This window comes from Microtus oregoni, unplaced genomic scaffold (assembly GCF_018167655.1).
Source record: "Microtus oregoni isolate MIOR12 unplaced genomic scaffold, Mior012 000008F_ref0000371, whole genome shotgun sequence".
Lineage (NCBI taxonomy): Eukaryota > Metazoa > Chordata > Mammalia > Rodentia > Cricetidae > Microtus > Microtus oregoni.
Window position 1 is genome coordinate 7,784,066 of NW_024543067.1, and position 21,878 is coordinate 7,805,943.

Below are 21,878 nucleotides of genomic sequence, written 5' to 3' on the forward strand. Positions count from 1 at the left end.
TAAATAAATCAATTAAAAAAAACAAAAAAAAATTTAAAAAAAATTGCAGTGCTAATATTCAGGCCAGAATCCAAAAGGGCTCAATGGTGTTCAGAATTTCTCTGCTGAGTTCTACTGATGGTACATCCTTGGCAAAGTCACAGGTACCCAATAAAAGACAGTCCCACACTTAGTGCAAATGGCACATCCTTGGCAAAATCACAGGTACCCAATCAAAGACAGTCACATGCTTGGTGCCAATGGCACATCCTTGGCAAAGTCACAAGTACCCAGTCAAAGACAGTCACATGCTTGGTGCCAATGGTACATCCTTGGCAAAGTCACAGGTACCCAATCAAAGACAGTCACATGCTTGGTGCCAGTAGTTTTTTCACAGCCTCTTTTACTTCTTTGTTCCTTAAGCTGTAAATTATTGGGTTCAACATAGGGGTAAGCACTCCATAAAGCAAAGAGATGATTTTGTCTATTTCTTGTGAGTTTGATGAAGAAGGCTTCAGGTACATGGAGAGAGCGGCCCCATAGTATAAAATCACAACAGTCAAGTGTGCACCACAAGTCGAGAAAGCTTTGTTTCTTCCCTCTGTCGAACTGATTCTCAGAATTGTTGAAAGGATGAAGCCATAGGAAATGCAAATCAAGAGCATTGGAATGGGCAGGAGGAGAATACTGACCACCAGCATCACCATGTCCATGAGCAGTGAACTTAGGCAAGCTAATTTTAGCACTGCAAGAATTTCACATGTGAAGTGATCGATGACGTTCCCACAGAGGGGAATCTGCAGGGCAAAGCTAGTTTCCAGCAGGGCAGTCAGGCAGCCTGTCACCCAGGAGATGGTGGCCATCTGCACACACACTTGCCTGTTCATGATAATGGGGTACCTCAGTGGGTTGCAGATGGCCACGTAACGGTCATAGGCCATCACAGCCAGAAGTATACACTCTGTGGATCCCATGGAAAGGGAGAGGTACATCTGGACCACACACCCAGAAAAGATAATGGTTTTCTTGGATGACAGCAAGTTCACAAGCAAAGTAGGAATGGAAGCCGATGTGTAACAGATATCCATGAAGGAAAGGTTCCCAAGAAATAGGTACATGGGGGTTTGAAGGTGTGAATCCAGGACAGTGATTAAAATCAAAGTACTGTTACCCAGGATGGTAACCAAATACATTAGAAGGCTGAAGACAAACAGAACAATCTCTAACTTTGGGTACTGGGAAAATCCTTCCAGGAAAAAAAGGCTCCAAGCAGTGAAATTTTCTCCTCGCATTTCCTTCCTAGCACTAATGTTATTCTAGAACGTAAATAAATGTAATGTTTATTTAGCTAGAAAAGGATGCTCAGACTTATTTTCATTTTTTTTTTTGGTAAGAAACAATAACAAGTTTATAGCCCCAAACTTCAAAAAACTCACAAAACAGACTTTAACATAACAGGTTCTTATTTTCATTGTTATAATTTCACCACACACACAAAATTGCAAGATAGTGTATTTTTTTTAATCTAAGGGAGAAAGACATGCTTGATTTAGTTGATTACTGCACCACAACATTTAGAAAACAATGAATCAGAAAGCAGAAAGTCAATTTAATATTTTATGTCAGCCCATAATTCTGTCCTTGGGCCAGCAGGTTTTCAATAAAAGCATAAAGGTGATCAAATGGAGAAAAAATGTAAATGTACATTGGATAGGTCCATTTTCAACTTTGTAAACTGAACACAATTTAGAAAAGTAGGTCACATACTTGAAGAGGTGACAGTTCATGCTAAAGATCAGGAATGCTCTTCAGTGGATGAAGGAAGGAATGTTGATAGAGATTAATGAATTTTTAAAACAAGCTCTATGAGGAATAGGAGGAGGAGAAGGAGAAGAGAAGGGGAGGGGAAGGGAAGGGAGAGGATGGGAAGAGAAGGGAGGGAAAGAAAGAAGAGGAGGAGAGGTGAGGAGAGGACGAGCTCTAAATGAACAACTTATAAAACTTGGCTTATATAATGGTGATATTGTTTAAAACATTGTGGCTAAATTTAAGAACCATTTTATAAGTGAAACAAAATTATCCCACCTCATTTAAACACTGATATATCCATTACACAGTTTCCTTCAGGATTGAGCCCCATACCTCATATTTAAAGAATTCTTAAAAAAAAATACATATGTGTTAAAAATCCATTACTATGTGTTAAAATCCATTAATTCCTAGGAAATACAGAAATTATAGTCTTTTAGAAAATTTCTTTAAGAGATCATTGAAAACAGGACTAAAGATGATAGAATTATAAAAGCAGTGCTTTGGGTTTTATTTTTTCCGTGTTACATTAACAAAAATTATTCCAGAAAACTTTCTCACCTTGGCACTTACATTGCTCATCATCAGCTTCAAGCATGTTCTTTCCCGTCTGGTTCTCTGCAATGTTCCTTCAAACACACAGGCTCCCAAACGTCCCCTTCACTGCCATCCTGACACGCACACTGCTATCCCTCCGCTTGCTTTCATGAAAACATCCACTCATCAGATGGTTAGTGTCGCTTCCTTTCCTTGTTTCAGGGTTTCGGTCACTGCAACCTTCTCCTTGCTCTCCACCTTTAGAAAGTTGGGCATCAACAGAGATGGTGAACACAGTAACACAGCAATGTCTTACTGCGCTGTTGACAGAGACGTCCAGTTTTACCAAACTGCTTCCATTGCATTACATCACCCTCCCCTTCTCCCTCTACTGCTGCTCATTTCTCCTCAGTTAACAAGTTCTGTCAATAATTTTTCCCGTTTTACTAATTAATTCCTAAGCAGCTTACCCTGCAAGTCCAAAACTGAATGTATCTTTACTATCTCAGAAAAAAAGTCAGAATTCCTCCATTCTATGGTAACCAAACAAATAGTTTTTGCTTCTCTTCTTAATATTTTCTTCCATCAATAATAGTTGATTCTTACATTAGTTAACAAATAATTTCTTGTGAATTTAATATTTAATAAAATCCCTGTCAAGTAAATTATTATAAAAAGTTATTTTAAATAAAAAATTGTATACTGCTGTTAAGAATAACATTAACTTGAGTGCTCAGAATTGGATGTTTTTATACTGCATAAAAATAGTAGCCAACGAAAAATGGTTCTCCCACCTGAATTCTGTGCTACGAACTCCAAACAAAAATGTTTTATGATATATCCCTTAAGTTAGTTATGGTTAATTATGTACAAAGAAGAATTAATATATCAATATTTAAAATGTAAAATGTTACAGAAAAATTAATTATGCAATTTTTTTCTTTCAAAATGACCAGCTGTTACCAACATAGCCAAAACTACCACAGGGTAACAACTGCAATACTATGCAAGTTTAAATCACTTGTTGTTTTGGGGGAATACTTGTCCCCGAACAATTTAAAGTTCAGCAACAATAATATACAGAGGTTTGAAACTTCTCATCCTTCAGGGATAATGTCCCAAAGATGCAATTATGTCAAACTTTTAAAGACTTCAAACACAAATGACAGGTCCTACAAAATACATGCAAAGATCTCAAAAAAGAAGTGCTTTATTCTTCGTTCTCCATCATTCCCTTGTGTGTCAGGATTTTTTTTTTTTTTGTAAATGGCTGTAATATAGAATATTCAGCAGAAAATATGTTCTAAGAGTTCTAAGGTATATGATTTTTCTGTTTGTGAAGTTACTTCCTAGTTTGAAGAACTGGGGGTATTTGTTCTTTTAGAGCATAAACTCACTGAATGTCTTCCCAGTGATCAGAAATTGCACTCAATGCCCCCTGTTCATAGGACCTTATTGCAGCAATAGGAGAGCCAAGATCTAGATTGGCTTCTGAACAGAATGGTGACCCAAAAGTAAACATAACTTTTTGGAAAATTAGCTGACATAAAAACTAACAGAGAAATGGTTAACTCAATATCTTACCATGCTAGAATACAAGAATACGCAGAGAACGACAGGACCATAGCACAGGCCTTCATTTCCTGAATCCTCCTTGTCAAATCCAGGAAAACTTATTTTTTAAAGTTTTTAAAAAATGTAAAAATTAATGGACATAATTCACACAATAAACTTAAAATGTATCAGCTCATTATGCTATAAATAAGGATGGAAATCTCTTCCCTGTCATAGGATGCCCAAAACAGTAAATACAGAAGAATAATGTCAGTTAGAACAATCCTAATTAAAGTTTATTTTAGGAAACACATATCACAAAAAAAAAACCCCTACAGGATAGTTACACCGTGTCAAAATATCTCATAATAAGCTACTTAACAACTGATAAAATGGTAACTTTACAATGAAGAGTCCTGGACGAATCATCATAACATCACAGACATCAGGACAGACTGACTCCATGCGCTACTGAGATGATGCACTGTGCCATTTCTGCTGTATGCCCATCAGGAATAAATCATCTGAATCCAATCTTGAGGATTAAGCACACCGATATTCAGGGGTATTCCTTAAAATAATGTTTAAAGGCAGGAAATAAGCAAGCAAGCAAATAATTTGTGCAGTTGCTATGAGCTGATGTAGAAAAGCAGACTCTCTTCAATTTGTTCCTAAGTGTTTCGTTAAAGGTTTTTAAAACTGGGAAGACAGAGAATCTAAGACCGCATTCCTTTTGTCGGCTGTGGTCGTGCAGGCCATCTCTTTTCTTTTCCCCATGGAATCCCACTACTTATCGCAAGCTGGTCCTGAACTTGTGATCCTCCTGCCTCAGGTTCCAAGGTCTGGGACCATAGTCACATGGCACGTGGGCCCAGTTTTTTACATCCTTATGATGGTTCTATTATTCTAAATCAGTGAGGGTAAATGGGTGTTTTAGAGAGAGGGTCATAGAAAAATTTGATTCCCCACATAAATAACAAAATGTTCTTTATCTTCTTAGGAAGAGAAATAACAACTCGACTGAATAATCTAAGGATTGAAAATGAGTACAATTAAGGAATAGAATATTTGATGGGTAATAGGGCTACCGTGGCCCACATAGGATGCGCTTGAAATAGGCAAGCCTGCCAGCCTGCTGACCTTATTGTAAAACTTAGGAAACCTCGTGGTTTCATGCTTTAACATTAATCTCAAAATGTTCTCCTAAAGATCATTGGTCACATCTCTCCAATTATAGGGCAGGAAAGCAGTAGCATTTTATAAGACAATTGACATTGAGCCAGGCAGTAGTGTCGCACACCTTTAATCCCACCCAGCACTTGATGAGGGATTCCCCTCTGTATGCTGTGATTACCATTGGTTAATAAAGGAACTGCTTTGGGCCTACAGCAGAGCTATAGGGGAACAGAGCTAGGCAGGGAAAACTAAGCTGAATGCTGGGAGAGAGAAGGCAGAGTCAGAGAAAAGATATGTAGCCCTGTTGGAGACAGATGTTGGAACCTTATCAGTAGGCCACAAGCCTCATGGTAAGATGTAAAATAATGGAGATGGGTTAATTCTAGATGTAAGAGCTAGCTAGCAATTCGCTAAAGTAATTGGCCAAGCAGTGTTTTAAATAATACAGTTTCTGTGTGATTATTTCAGGGCTAAGCATCTGGGAACTAACTAGTGGCCTCCTCCTACAAGCACTCAGGAGGTAGAGGAAGGTGGATCTCTGTGAGTTCAAGGCCTGGTCTACAAAAATTAGTTCCATGATAGGCTCCAAAGTGGCAGAGAAACCCTGTGTCAAACAAAAAGAAAAGCAAAGACAATGAAACAATAGTTTATTCAGAAAATTAGAAAGAAGCAACTGAAATAACCTCTTGGAACTAGTTAGAAACCACAATACAATTTAAGATATATATAGCTAATAGATATAAAGTGATTAACATGAGATTTCTCAAGTTTTTTAGGTAGGCACTTACTGATATGAGCTTTTCTTTAAGAACTGCCTTCATTGTCTTTCATAAATTTTGATATGCTCTGTTTTTATTTTACATTCAATCCTAAAAAGCTTTTAATTTACCATTTGATTTCTGTCTTGTCCCAATTTCCAGTCAGCAATGAGCTGTTTAGCTTCCGTGAGCTTGAATATTTATTTTTCTGTTGTTGATATTCTGCTTTAACCCATAGTGATCTGGTAAGAATCAGGGTGTTGTTTCAAATTTCCTCTATTTATTGAGACTTATCTTGTGTTCAAATATATGTTCAGTTTGGGGGAGAGTTCCATGGGCTGCTAAAAAGAAAGTGGGTTTTTTTTATTGTTCAGGTGGAATTATCTGCAGATGTTAGGTTCATTTATTGTTTTATTTCACTCCAGAGTTTAGTTTTTGCTTGAATAATCTGTCTATGGGAGAGAGTGGGCTGTCAAAGTCACTCGTTATCACTGTGTTATGCTTGATGCGATTGCTTTCCTTTTGTGAAATCGGTCAACGTGCTTGATGCATAAATGTTTAGAATCACGATATCCTTTTGATAGTTTTTTTTTAATGAGCATGTAGTGTCTTTCCCCATCTTTTCTGATTAGTTTGAAGTCTATTTTGTCAGTCTAAAATTACTCTTCCTTGCTTTTTGGTTCTGCTTGCTTGGAATACCAGCCCTGGGATTCCAGGTACTCATGCAGCTGTGTCTGGCTTTGCATGGATGCTGAGGAGCCAAATTCAGATCTTCACACTTGCCCAGTCAGCACCGTACTCACTGGACCATCTCATCAGCAGTTTATAGTCTAAGTCACCTCTAAAATATGCAATTCCAGAATATCTTCTTCCTATTTTCTTGACAGTGTCCTGTGAAAACACATACAAAAATTTTAATTTATAAAGTTCTATTTATATTTTAGTTTGTTTCTGGTATCTAAGACTTTTTCTTAAGTCAGACTCAAGGTCATAATGACTTATTTCTACATTTTCTAAGAATTCTATAGCTTTAGTTTTTACATTACTTATGTCTAACACATTTTGGGATTTTTGTCTGATGTAAGGAAGAAGTCTAACTCCATACACTTGCAGGAAGATAGCCAGTGCCAGTACCATTTAAAAAAAAAAGAAGAAAAGGAAAGAAAGCTGCTTTCTCTGTTGAAAACTAATAGACTATGACTCTGGGTCACTCTCCTATTCCTTTCAATTACATGCCTATTCTACACCAGTACCACAGACCCTAATAACTGTGGTTCTGCAAAACATTTTAAAAAATAAGACGTGAGAATAACTCAAACTTCACTATTTTTCAAAACATTTTGTTTATTATGGGTCCCTGGCATTCCATACAAATGTTAGGATTAGTCTGTTTTTGCAAGGAATCCAGTTTCAGGGCAATTGTGCAAAAACTTAGCAACATTAAGTCTTCAAGTCGTAAACACAGACTGTCTTCTCAGTTAGTTAGCTACTCTTCGATTTCTTTCAGTAAGGTTTTGAAATGCCAGTGTGTAATTTTTACATTCGTTTTATCATTTGTTCCTAAGATTTTTACTCTTTGAATAAAGAATTTTCTTTCGCAAATGAAAATTTTCTCAGTTTCCATTACAGATTGCCCACTAATAATATATAGGAATAAAATTGATTTTTACAAATTGATCCTCTGTCTTCGGCTTTGCCAAACTGGCTTGCTAGTTATAACAGATTTTTGTGGGGGGATTATTTAGAATGTTCAGTACACATAGTATTGTCAAATGGAAAATTTATTTTCCCTTCCAAGTTGGTTTCTTCTCATTTTGCTTTCTTCACAAATTTCCCGTTAGAGCTGCCAACATACTGCTGCATAAATTTAACAAGGGCAAGCGTTCTAACCCCATTCCCAATCTTAGCATGCACTATGTACCATCCCATTATGCACAGCAATGTGCCCTGAAACTGGCAGCAGGTGGATCTCTGTGAGTTCGAGGCCAGCCTCTACAAGAGCTAGTTCCAGGTCAGGCTCCAAAGCTACAGACAAACCCTGACTCGAAAAAAACAAAAACAAAACAAAAAACAAAAACAAAAAAACAACCACCAAAAAACACTGTTTCCATTTAATGACAACATAGGCCCACAGAAGACAGGCAAATGATTTGATTCCAATAGGAAAGTTGATATTATTTTGCAACTTTTCAGTCAACAATGACTAGTGTGTTTAAGATGATATCCCAAATCCATGTGTGCACCATTATATTTTTGAGAAAGGAAAAGTAATGCCCATAATTATTAAGCTGCTAAGAACACTTTGCCTCCTCCTCAGTCATCCCACATGGGCAAGCTCACCATCTGCAATGGGCAGGGTAGCGGTCAGACATCATTCTAGCCCATTGGCTATGTGCCTGCTTCAAGGCTGGCATCATGCTACTTTCTATTGCTTTTTAGTATAATATGAAATAAGTATTGCAATATTTTTGGCATTGCTTGTTTTTTGTTGTTGTTCAAGACTGTTTAGGTATTTGGAGTACTTTTGTGTTAGGACTAACCCTGTGAAGAATTATATTTCCCTTGGTAAGATGTTCATTTTTATGTACTTTACCCTGCCAATCCATCAACACTGAATATTCTAGTCTTCAATGTTTTAGTTTTCACTGTATAGTCTCTTATTAGGTTTCCTAGATTTTTTTTTCTGTTGTTAGATTTATTGTTGAGTGTAACTTGTCTTCCAGAGTTCTTGTTTAGCATGTTCATTACTGGTGTACAGGGAAAGCTATGTTTTTTGGTTTTGTTTTTTATCTTTTATTTTTTTTTAAAGAAAACAAACTATCTTTTTTTCATTATACATACCAAACTTCCCACTCCCTCCCCTCCTCCCATCCCCTCCACCTACCTCTCCACAGCCACCCACTCCTCAGAGAGGATAAGGCACATTGCTTTGGGGAAGGTCCAAGGACCTCCCTACTATAGACTGAGCAAAGAGAACAGGTTCCCAAAAAGCCAGTACAAACAGTAGGGATAAATAATGGTGCCACTGCCAGTAGACCCTCAGTCTGACCCAGCCATGCAACTGTTAACCACATTCAGAGGGTCTAGTATGGTCCTACGCTTGTTCCTTCCCAGTCTGGCTGGAGTTGGTGAGCTCCCATTAGCTCAGGTAGACTGTTTCAGTGGGTATACCCATCATGGTCTTGACCTCTTTGCTCATATTCTCATTCCTCCCACTCTTCAACCGGACTTTGGGAGCTCACCAGTGCTCTGATGAGGGTCTCTGCCTCTGGATGAAGGTTCTATGGTGACATAGAAACTAGTCAGTCTGAACACAGGGCAAGGCCAGTTCAGACACCCTCTCCTTTATTGCTTAGAGTCTTAGCTGGGGTCATCCTTGTGGATTTCTGGGAATTTCTCTAGAGCCAGGTTTCTTGATAACCCTGTAATTGCTCCCTCAATCAAAATATCTCTTTCCTTGCCCTCATCTCTGTCTTTCCTCCATCTATACCTTTCCCTCAAGTTCTCCTTGCCCCTCCCCTCCTCCCCTCCTGCCCTCCTTCAGGGGAAGCTATATCGACCTTTGTACCATGGTATTTTACTGAAAATATTTATTTGTTCTAAGAATTTTCTGTGCAGTCTTTGGGGTCTTCAAACTGAGACAGAAGATAGAAACTGAACAGGCAGCTCAGAGAAGGGACCCAAAAACAGCAGTGTAGCAATGTCCTTGGTCCTCTGGCCAGGAACGTCAGAAGGGGGTGCGGGTTTCTTACCTCCTCAATGACCACGCCTGCCTGGAGCCTAACTGTGTGGAACTGAAACTGCATCCACGCACTGATCTCTTCTGGTGAACAGCTTTAGGACTGGACCTCTGAGTTGTCTTGTAAAAATGGGTTATAGGCATTCCCCAATTTCAGTCCCTTTCCTAAATGATTTGGGGTTCTCTCTTTAGAGGATAATGTATTATTCAAGGTTTGTCCATGGAAAGCTTTACTTTTAGTCAAGAGAATGGTATTTCTGGCCGGAGAGACCTAACATTCTAGTTAGGCCAGTCTGACTGGTGAGCATCCCCCAGTAAGGCAGCTTCAGCTGAAACCACCTTAGAGAGAGAGGAGGTATTGTTATTCCTTGATGGGTTTTCCTTCCTAGAAAGTCCACCCTCAGTGCGGCTGCTTACAGTGCCATAGTCATGCATCTTCACGTCTGCCTGCTTTTTCAAGTTAATCAGAAGTAGCATTTTCCCGTGCAAGCTTTCCTGACACTTTGAACTTGGTTTTCTCTATTTCCCCCTCACCTCCCAGTTTGCATGTTACTACTTTTTTTTTTTTACCCAGTTTGCCTAATTCAAAAAGATCTTTGTTTTTCTTCTCTATCCTCCTCCTCCTCCTCAGGAATTTACGTTCCTGAGATTTTTCTCTTAAAATCCATTAAAATTGTCCTGGAACATTTCTGAATCTGTTAATTCTTTTATTAACAAGGCTAAGAATCCCCAAAAGTACCCAGTAGTAATACCATCTACAGGAAGGAATAGACTTCTTCCTTTCTGGCTTGCATCCCTTTATTCCTTTCCCCTGCCTATGGCTGTGGCCAGGAACTCAAGTACTATATTGAGTGAGTGAGGAGACACATTGTATTATCCCTGGGCTTTAGAGATGATTTCAGCATTTCCCATGCTGTATAATGTTGGCTATGTGACTGTATGTATACATAGCCTTTATCATATTTCCCATGTTGTATGTTGGCTATGTGACTGTATGTGTACATAGCCTTTATCATATTTCCCATGTTGTATGTTGGCTATGTGACTGTATGTGCACATAGCCTTTATCATATTTCCCATGTTGTATGTTGGCTATGTGACTGTATGTGTACATAGCCTTTATCATATTTCCCATGCTGTATGTTGGCTATGTGACTGTATGTGAATACAGCCTTTATCATACGGAGGTGTAGGTCCTTCTATTCTTAGTTTCTTTGAGACTTTTATCAGGAAGAGATGTTGGGTTTTGTCAAAAACTTCACCTAATGAGGTGATTTTTGTATTTTATTTATATGCTATATTCTATTTATTGATTTCCCATTAATGTATCATTAATGTATAATTTCCCATTAATGAGATGAAAACAACATGATGTTGGTATATGATCTTAATTATGCATTGTTAAATTAGACTTACAGGTTTACAGTATTAAGAGTCTTTGCATCAGTATTAAGAAAATTGCCTATAGTTTTTGGTGTGTTCATTACTGATTTTGCTATCTGAGTAGTATCAGATTTGCAGAATCAGTTGGGACACATTTCAATTTTTTATGGAACAGTTTTGAGTGTTGGCACAATTGTGACTCCATCTAGTCCTGGGCCATTCTTTGTCAGGAGCCTCTACTGTTGCTTTGATTTCATTGCTTTCTGTTGTTGTTTTACCCTACAGTTGAATTTTGACAGGTCACATATCTAAATGTTTATTCACTTCCTCTAGGATGGTTCTCTGCTGGGCTAACCTTTCCTAGCTAAAAATCACCCAGTGGCAGGGAGGTGTGGAACCCTAGCCATCCACGAGAACCAGCTCACCTAACAGAAAACCACACACAGAGAAGGAGACAGTTCTGAGGCTGAGAAACATGCTTGCGGAGGCCTCTGCAGTAACCAACAGTGGGTACTTTTTTGGCCACAGAAGACAGGATCACCAACCACCACTCCCTCCACAAGCTCCCTACTACTTAAAGTCTGACCCTGAACAGCTGCCTCTACGATGTCATGGCAGGGTATCCTTAGGGCTCCTTAACTTAAAATAGTTTGCTTTGTTTTTCCTTATCTCCAAAGTCACTCAACCTCAAATAAAGATGCCTGGCTATACAGCAATCTGAGATGTAAAGACCAATAGATTTCTTCTCTAAGCCAGTCTGCAGTGCAGGAGTTACTGTTAGACTGCATTTAAGGTGTTTCAAGACTATGGGTATCTCCTATAGGGTTGGCAATCTGCCATCATCAGAGCTGCCTGACTTATCGCCTGGTTGTGGCTTCAGGTTCCCCACTCAGGCAAGAAAGCCAGGGCTGGAGTGAAGCTGTTTATTTTCTTCATCCCATCCCAGATTTTGCATGCCTTTCTTCTGTCTTTATTCCCGGGGATCATCTTCTCTTTCCTCAGAACATCCTAGTTTCTCCTTTACTGGTGACTCTTCTCAGTAACAGTCATCTGGAGAAAACATCTGATCTCCCATCTTACCGCCCCATACCATTTTTAAAGATAAACTATTAAATCTTTCCATAAACATAATTTAAAGACTGGCTATTTATTTCCATGTTTTCTAACATTCTTACTCACCAACCTGAAAGCAGTGTGATAGGACTACTGAAGGCATTGTAACAGCTCAGGCTAGCAAAATTCTCACCCGGGAGTAAGCAAAGCTTTAATCCCATCTGTCTGCTGTTTCCACAGTACAGTTACTTTTTATCAGAAATTTCTAGTGTGAAACAATTTCCTCCAAGTATGTGGCAGCAGCAGTTCATGACGTCTTGTCTTCCCAGAAGCTTCTATTCAATAGACATACCTGAGAATACGGCAGGCAGTGAGGATTCTCCTCCCTCCCTTCTTCCTAACGCACAACTAGTCAAGGTGTCCGCAGGCAGATTCCTTTCCCACAGAATCAGTGAAAACTAAAAGCACTACTTCCAAACACCAAGTCATGCAGCTTTTATTTACCATTTAATACCTTTGGGGTGTAGGTGAGGTCTTCCTTTCAAATAAGTCTATTTCATGCTTAGGTAGCTAAAGTACATATTGCAGAGGATCTATGAAGAAGTTGCATATAAAATACAAAAATCTGTTACATATACATCCATTTAATGACAAATTGCACAGTTCAGTAAGTGCCAATGTCAAAATACCTCCCTGAACGTAACAAGCAGCATGGATATATGGGGACAGCAGCAGGTAAAATGCTCCACGAGGACAGGCAGGGCTCACACAGCACAACTGCTGACAGAGCACCAACCAGTGAGGTCACATCTTTAGTCTTTTTCTTGCTGGTTAATACATGAGTTTTTAAAAATAGAAGGGCGAAGCCATGGGGATTTCCCAGCGGTCCCCCTTATGTGGGTGGACTATGCTATAGACAAGATCCCCTGGGAACTGTAAATTGGGTGCAAACATTCAATGAAACAGCTGCTCTTGACCACCAAAACCATAGATCATTTTCATGTTTAATCCAACTGCCACATTTCAAACATCTCCTTTTCACTTATCAATAAAGATTTAGTTAGTGAACTAATGGCAGGAATAAGGAACAGGTCTTACAAATTAGTTATCTGTGTGGCAAATACAAGTGAATATATAGAGAAAAATCAAACCTGTTCAAGATTGCTTTTGCACATAAAAACTGATGATATATGAGTGTACTTTTATCACTTGGTCACCAGTACCAACATTTCACAATTACAAAGTCCTGGTTATTAACCTTTTCAAATAAAAAAAATGTATTCCAACTACAAAGTGCATTTGAAACAGGAACGCACATTACTAGCTGTGAACACTTCCTGGCCGGCAAACATGAAGGCATCAGTGTAAATGAGAAATGTGCTCAGGAAAGGAAAGAATGCAGGTCAGCAGCACTAAGGTTCAGCATCTTAGCACCACTCTCAGCACCAAGGGAGATCCCCAGTATCAAATAACAGAAAGCTTTAGAAGCATACAATTCGATGAGGTTTCAGTATTTGCTCCAGACCAGGAGCCTCACTCTCGCCCTTACACTCTCGCCGTCAACACACCCGACCGGCACTTACTCCTGCCAACAAGTACCCTGGATACTACAAAGGAAAAGCCAGACAGGTCCTTAGTGCATTCAATACTGACTCAAAATCACCGAGGCCTGAGAGGCTAGTGTTCTGAGAAACATTTGAAGCCATTTTTCTCTAAAACAAAATCCATTCTTAAATGCAATTCTACAATAGATCCCTTAAAATTCACGATGTTCTACAAACTCACCAGCACAGCCCAGTATCAGCAAAGATGATGCTGAGTGAGCACTGAATAACGGAAGTAACAGTTTAGGTACTATCAATGACAGTATTGTTCCATCGTGAACAGAACGTAATTGTGAACTGGGATATGAATCTAGTGAGTCTGAAAAACACACACAGCCGTGAGACACAGAGAGATGGAGTTTAGCAAACTTAGCAACTACTTCTTCATGAAATATTTATTTCAGTTAAATATTTTACATTCAAACATACATAAACACGCGTACACACACACACATATTCTGGGTCATGATGTAAAAGGTTATTTTCATTGTGGGTCACAGTTAAAAATATTTTAAATACACTGGTCTGGAGAATACCAAAATAATAAAGATGGAATTTCCACCAAAAATATAGAACACAGATTCCATGTTGATGTCATCAAAGAGACAAGTACTAAACGTGTAAGTCAATTTTGTGCTCCAGAACTCAAGACAAGCTAGTTTTTAGCTTACCATAAATACTTAAGTTAAACCAACTCTACACCCTTCAGTAGGGGCAGGAGCAGCAGAAAGCAGGGAAAGACCTTGGAAACAGTTTTCCTCAAGTTTTTCTCATGGCAATTTGAGAAAGGGCATTTAAGAAAGAGAAATTCTTAGCCAGCTAAATAAAAGGCTTTCTATCTATCTGCCCTGCCACATTGTACACATGACAATAATGTCGTGGGACATGTTACCGTTACAACTCTGAGATTTTAAGTGGTCTAAACCAAGGCAGTCTCTAAATTTTACTGTTGTTTAAGATTTTGGAAAACTCCATAATCAGAAATACAGACAGAAGAACAATCTTGTTCCCATCTATTTTCATATCCCAGTGAAAGGACTTCCATCAGAATTTTATGGAACCCAAATTATTGCCAACCTATAAACATGCTGAACAGCCACTTCCTAAAAGCTGACTGCCTACACAAGGAAATGTGCAGCATCTGACTTTCAAGAGCCCAGTGGTAAGAGTCAGTTTAGCTCTGGTATACGTTATACATACCATTTATGTAACATATCTGTTGTATGACATCCTAAATGTACCTCCCTTTGGGAATTTCTAGGGTAGGGCAAGGTAAACACTGGTTTGGTAGCAGGTTGAGAAAAGTATCCAGGTGACTCCAGCCTCGGAAAGGAAGCTGTCTTCCCCAATCCTATTACTTCGGGTATGCAAGAAGTGTGCATAAATCGAGAGACTTACAGAATCCCTTCCTGCAGTACCTTCAGCTTGGACATAGCTCTGAGATTTTAATCCAGCTTGCCCTATATTTCATTTATAATAGTTTCAGTTCTTTTAGCAATGACAGCTGGCAGGCTTATTTACAACTACCTTTTGAAAACCCAAGTTCTACTAAGCTCACGTAGCCCACATACTTTAAAGACAAGTAAAATAAAGCTAATAAAGGAGCAAAATTTAAGGCTTTTTTTTTTTATTTCAGCCAAGGAATGATGCATGCTACAGAATAATCTTTACTTCCCCCCACTTGGTTTTTAAAGAATATCACCATTTCCAAACTTCCAAACCCAAAAGGACATGGCACTTGTTTGTTTCTTCCCATTGTCATTCATTCCAGACTTTCAAGTGTTTTCTTCAATACTGAGGCTTTCTCCTGCAGCTCAGGTCTGTTGTCTGTCTCCATAGTAGCTAAAGACTCAACCAAGAGTCTTCTGCATTCTGCTGTCAAACTTTCCCACTGTTTAGCTTCTGAATGGAAAGAAAACAGAAAGAAAATCATAGAACAAGCAAGGCAAACACTCTTACTTTTTCTTCCATATATCCTATGCCTATACAGCAACTCTAGAATTAATAGAACAGTATTTAACAATCACAGGTTGGATAGGTGTCTCAAACCCAATCCCTGACAACAGCCTAAAAGAATGTCAGGAAGTTTCACCCCTTCCCCAGGATGAATAGCAAAGTAGAAAGAATGAAGTAACAAAAGCATAGGAGCAAAACCATGCCCAGCTCCAAGAAGTTGTTTAACTTCACTTTCATCATCTAGAACATATTAATATCTATCTGGAAAACCGGTAATTCAATCACTTGGTTAAGTGCCTAGGCTTTTTTGATTTTAAGGATAAAAATACACCATGCAATATTTAGTCACGAGTCTAAAGGGTCCATTCTGCAGCGCCCTAGAATAGGTGTGTCTAAGCAAAAAAGAAGAAAAAGTACAAACACCAAATTCTCAAGGTTGTGTTGAAAACCATCTTATCTTCTACACTATTAATTCAAGGAAAAGAATAGGAAAAGGAGTAGGAAGTAAAGGAGGAAGGGGAATGGTCCTCTTTTTGAAACCAGAGATAGATAACACAGGAGGAAAAAAAGAAGCTGCTTTTCTTCTACCATTGACACAACAGAGAATTTATAAGGTTTCTTAAAGACGAAAAGAAAGAAATCAAGTAGGACTAAAAACATGTTTTTGTCTAACAGGTCAACTCAAGTGGGTCCTTGTATCCTGTTTACATGCACACCACAGCTTTGCTCAATCACCATAACCACTTCTTGTGATTAACCAAGACTAAGTAAGACTTCATGATGGAAACAAAACTGTACTACTTCAAAATAACTACAGCTTACTAATTTATCAGAAATATATAAACAAAGAGAACAAAATTGAAATCTTTAAAATGTAGTGACTTTAGTTCCCTACAGTCTACTTGTAGCTGCACATACATTAATGTGTGTTTTATATCATCAGCAAAAACAGAAACAGAATTTCTGAAATGCATGCCATGAAGTATCCTGAATCTTTGGTGTTCTAATCATAACTCACCTTCAAGTTTCTTAAGCAGTAATTCTACCACAGATAAAGCTTCTGTTCTCACAGATGAGTAAGTCTTATTTTCTAAGAAGAAACATATGCAATCATAAGTATATTTCAAAGGCAGAACTCCCAAGATTAAATTCATGTTACTGAAACATGAAAAGTTAAAACTCTGTGAATTCACTTTTGAAGTAAACTTCTATTTGCCAATTATTATCAAATACTTAAGCTACATTTCTTCATTTATTATTTCAAGGCACAGTAGACCGCCAAATATAGAGAGCCAAATATACTAGCCCTAAGTGGTAATATTTAAAAGACCCATCTTAGATGTGGGAGATCAAAAGATACTATCCCAAACAAACAGTCCCCACCACGTAAGACAGTATTTGATTTCAATGATCCTCAGAGATGATGATTTCAAAGATCATCATCAAGGGATACTAGACACCTGAAAAGACAATTTTTTTTAGTTTCTAGCTCTATATCCACAAAAGCATGCTACTTTCAAGAATTACAACTAAAACAATCTTTTTTGATACACACTCTTTCACAAAAGGCACTGAATTTTTGGAGAAAATGCCTATCCAAAATTAGTATGCATCAAAATCTAGAGAAGTACTGCAAAAACGAACAGTGGCCCACTTAAAAGACAAGGGAATCAGCTTGAAGGCACTTCCATTAGCAACCGCTAAGACAAGTAAATAACAAACTAATTAATGAAAGGAAACAAGGCTGGAGAGATGGCTCAGCACCATGTAATCCTCATACAGAGGCCCAGTGTTCAAGTCACAGCACCCACACTGGCAGCTCACAATAGCCTGTAACTTCAGTTCCATAAGAACCTAACACCTCTGGCCTCTGTGGACACTAATACTCTTTGTATATACACATAACTTTAAAAAATCCTAAAAAAAAAAATCAATTTTAAAACATTAAGAGTTTTGTGGGATGATGGGAGTGGTATGAATCAATACCAGTTAATGATGCATAAATAAATAAATAGAAAAAGAAGAATCTTGTTCAAAAAAAAAATACCAACTACCAAACAATTATTGTGGAGAAAGGACTAGAGTTGAAAAAAAAAAAACAGAAAAAAACTGGCTCAGAGAAGAATCACCAATGCATGCAAAAGCTAAAGAATAAACTTTGAAGAGAAATATATTTACAAGATCATATAGTGTCTTCTCATAAACTGTTTAATAGATGCAGTTCTGAAGAGGAGATTATTTTAATGACCTTAAAGTATACTGTTAGACATGAGGAAAAGTAAGAATGATAATAGAGAGGAAAACCATAGTACATTGATTTGGTAAACAAAATTAACATTGAAAAATCAAGAAAGCTGTTAACACTGCATGCCTCTTGATATGAGGAAAAACATATTAGCTTCAGAACTCATAAGCTAGATCCAAGCCTGAAGAAATGTCAAAAACAAAAAAACAAAAACAAAAACCAAATGAGAACTATTTTTTTTCTAAAAAAAAGAGAAGGGAAGGTTTTAGCCTTCAAAATTATGAGTATATGTAAGAGAAAGAAAGGCTGAAGGAGTGTACCAGTTGAAAAGAAACTATAAAGGCCCAACATAGTGGTGTATGCCTTTAATCCCAGTACTTTGGAGGCAGAGGCAGGAGGATCTCAGTGAGTTCGAGGCCAGCCTGGACGGCTCCTGTTCTGGTTGCTGGATTTAAGAGAGAGCAGGCACATGGTTCCCACTGCTTTTTAAACTATGAGAGACCACGTCCAAGTGGGCTGGTATCTTAAAGGCTATTGGCTGAAGGAGCAGAATGTGCTCCCACAGCGGAGACTCAGCTCCTTAGTTTTAAAATCAGGGTTACTTAAGTCATGTGTGGTGACTGTAGTGGTCTGAATAGGAATGGCCCCCACAGACTCATGTGTTTGAATGTTTGGGCCACAGGGAGTGGCACTATTAGAATATAAGACCTTGTTGGAGTAGCTGTGACCTTGCTGGAGAAAGTGTGTCACTATGGGGGCCGGCATTGAGGTCTCATACACTCAAGCTAAGCCCAGAGTGGTACTCAGTCTCCTTCTTCTGCCTGTGGATGAAGATGTAGAATTCTCAGCTACCTCTCCAGAACCATGTCTGTCTGCACACTGCTGTTTTCCACTATGATGATAATGGACTAAACCTCTGAACTATAAGCCAGTTCCAATTAAATGCTTTCCTTTGTAAGAATTGCCGGTCACAGTGTCTCTATAATCCTAGCTACCTGGGTGACTAAAGCTATAAATTTGATCCCAGCCTAGGCAGCATAGAGCCCCTGACTCAAAACAAAAAGAGGCGAGGATGTAGCTCAGTGATAGAGTGCCTGCCTAGTAGCATGAATGAAGGACTATGCCTGACCACCAGTACCAGCACCAAAAACAAAATAAACAATAGCAACAAAAAAACTATTCAAGTTCTGGTTAGTCACTCACCTAAAGAATAAGTAATTGATTTACAAGTTTCAAGAAGAATTTCAGCCAGAGCTTCAGAATCTGCATGTTCTTCTTCCAAAAGCATTAACCTAGAAACATAAAAGTGATACATGTTAATCATAAAAAAAGTTTAACACCTTCCTAGCACAACTTCTATCTGTACATATCACTTTATCATGTTATTTCATAAACTAGTAGTGTCTACATTAATTATAAGACTGTGTAAATGTACACAATGCAGTATTATTCCGCTGTTAAAAAAATAAAACACTATGAAATGTATAGGTAAATGGACAGAATTACAAAAAATTATCCTGACTAAAGCAACCCAGACCTAGAAAGATAAATATGGTATATATTCACTTATATGTGGATATTAGCTGTTAAATAAATGATAATCAAGATATAATCCACAGACCCAAAGAGGTCAGATAAAGAGGAGGAATAAAGGGGGATATGCATGAAGCTTCCTGGGAGGAGAAAATAGATTTTAAAGGCAAACTGGGGGCAGGTGGGGAGGGGACAGGGAACAACAAGGTGTGGAGAAGATGGGGTAGAGGGAAAGAAGGTGGACAGTTATGGCTGGATCTGGGGAACAATTTGTGGGGCGGGGTGGGGTGGAAACCTAGTACAGTGAAAACTTCCAGGAATCTATGAATGTGATCATAATGACAACTCTTTTTTTTTTTTTTTTTGGTTTTTCGAGACAGGGTTTCTCTGTAGCTTTGGTGCCTGTCCCAGAACTAGCTCTCGTAGACCAGGCTGACCTCAAACTCCCAGAGATCTGCCTGCCTCTGCCTCCTGAGTGCTGGGATTAAAGGCGTGTGCTACCACCGCCCGGCTATAATGACGACTCTTAGTAATGGGGGAAAAGGAGTCTCAATTGGCCATCGCTTGTAGCCAGGTGAGGTTTATGGGGCTGGGCTGCATTCAAATGAGCTGTTGGTCAAGAAGGGGGTTCCAAGGAAATCCTCAAACAACCCAGGCTGTTACTAAGACAAAGGGTTGCTCTCTACAAACTGATAGTGGGGCTCCATTGCCCAGGACAACAACACACTCATACAACACGGAGATGTCAAGCTGGTTGTCTACATGGAGCCTTCACCCCAACATTCTGGTCTCTTTGGTATCAAAAGGTCCCAACACAGAAATGTGGACACCAACCCAGTCAAAAACCTTTGCCCTACACTCTGTCCTGCTTGCAAACTACACTAGTGTACAGAAGTTGGGTGAGCAGTCAACCAGTGCCTGATCTGACTGAAGGCCCATTCCATGAGAAGGAATCCATACCTAACACTGCTAGGTAGCCAAGAACCAGAAACTAGGTAGCCCAGAGACCTAGGGTAAAACCAAACACTGGTCTAAAAAGAAAAAGTATTATTAAAAAATATAATGACTCCTAATGATATTGTTATACTCATAGATCAATGCCTTATCCAATCATCATTAGAGATGCTTCCTCCAGATGTAGATGAGAACAGATGCAGAGACTCACAGATAGGAGAAAGAGGGAGAGAGGTGGGAGAGATTGACTCTAAATGAGAGGTCTACATCAAATCCCTTCCTTCAGAACATCCTTGGAAGAAGAGGTGGAAAGACTATAAGAGCCAGAGATGACGAACACCAGGAGGACAAAGCCCTCTGAATCAACTAAGCAAGGCATATATGGGCTCACAGAGCCTGAAGTAGCATGCACCAGATCTGCATGGGTCTACACCAGGTCCTTTGTGTATATATTATAGCTCTTAGCTTAGTATTTTATGGGACTCCTGACTGTGAGAATGAGTGGGTCTCTAAATCTTGTGACGGCTCTTGGGACTCTTTTCCTCCTGTTGGGTTGCCATGTACAACACTGATATGATAGTTTTTGCTTTGCCACTTTTGGTGGCTATCTGTTAGAAAGCCTGTTCTTTTATAATGAGAGACAGAGGGAACAGATCCAAGAGGAGGGAAACAAGGAGGAACTGGGAGGAGTAGAAGGAGAGAAATATAATCAGGATATATTGTATGAGAAAAGAATCTATTTTCAATAAAAAATGTGAAATGTTAAGAATTCCATTCAATAGGGAAATAAAATAAAAACCTGAATCATGAAGCAAATTACCCCTGGAAAAAGGCGTTCATCGACTGGAGTACACCTAGCTGCACTTTCCACGTGCTGAGTCTTAGCTGTTCACACATCAGTTTGCACAGCTCCTGGCGATAACAACCTGGGAAAAAGATGAAGTGGGACAGAGGAGGGAATAAGTAAAAAGGGAAAAGATAACAAAGGAGGGACAGAGAAAAAAATGAAGCATTAAAAGAAAAAGTGGAGGAAAGTGAGGGACAATAAATGCCTTTAATAAAGGACACGGAATTTCCCCCAAATTCTTGGTAGGATTTTATATCTAATTACCAAGAAAATTTCCTTGATTAGAGCCCCCTACACACACGCGCGCACACACACACACACACACGTCTGCTCTAACAGCTTGCTATTAAGGCATTTTGTCTTCCACAGAATAGAGGTAGCAGATTAGCCACACTTCCCTTCCTTTGTAAATTTCCTTAATGAAATAAAAAAGTGCAGAACCCTTGAGAACCCCCTAGATTCCTCTGCCAACTATGGGATTATTAACAGTCAGTAGTCTTTTATCATAAACTAGACCCTATCACAAGTATTTCCATAATCACACAATATTATACTAACAAATAAGAGCAAAAACTCAACAAAAAATAAAAAATTGATAGGAGCTGGTTTTAAAGGCTTAGAATAAGGCTCTCCAAACTTCTGATACGGCAATGTGACATCATCTTCAATATGTTGGGCCATATTCATACCTACCCTGGGATAAATGGGACCAACAGGCTCAAAGGAAATATCATACTTCAGTTAACATATA

General features: G+C 38.8%; 2 protein-coding genes across 5 annotated transcripts in view; both read right to left on the reverse strand.

Annotated features, from left to right (window-relative positions):
- Nucleotides 1-344: 344 nt before the first annotated feature.
- On the reverse strand, nt 345-1,274 carry LOC121451884 (olfactory receptor 2K2). The gene has a single exon (XM_041657683.1). It carries the CDS (start codon nt 1,269-1,271, stop codon nt 345-347), a length of 927 nt encoding a protein of 308 aa, XP_041513617.1. The 5' UTR covers nt 1,272-1,274.
- A 13,924-nt stretch (nt 1,275-15,198) lies between these two features.
- Ecpas (Ecm29 proteasome adaptor and scaffold) overlaps nt 15,199-21,878 on the reverse strand; it is a 121,461-nt gene continuing 114,781 nt past the window's right edge. For all 4 annotated transcript variants that reach the window (XM_041656915.1, XM_041656914.1, XM_041656912.1 and 1 more), the window contains 4 exons: nt 21,101-21,206; nt 18,997-19,085; nt 16,567-16,638; nt 15,199-15,494 (listed from right to left, as the gene is read on the reverse strand). In XM_041656915.1, coding sequence (XP_041512849.1) covers nt 15,355-15,494; nt 16,567-16,638; nt 18,997-19,085; nt 21,101-21,206 — 407 coding nt within the window. In that variant the 3' untranslated portion in view covers nt 15,199-15,354. The remainder of the gene's footprint in view (nt 15,495-16,566; nt 16,639-18,996; nt 19,086-21,100; nt 21,207-21,878) is intronic.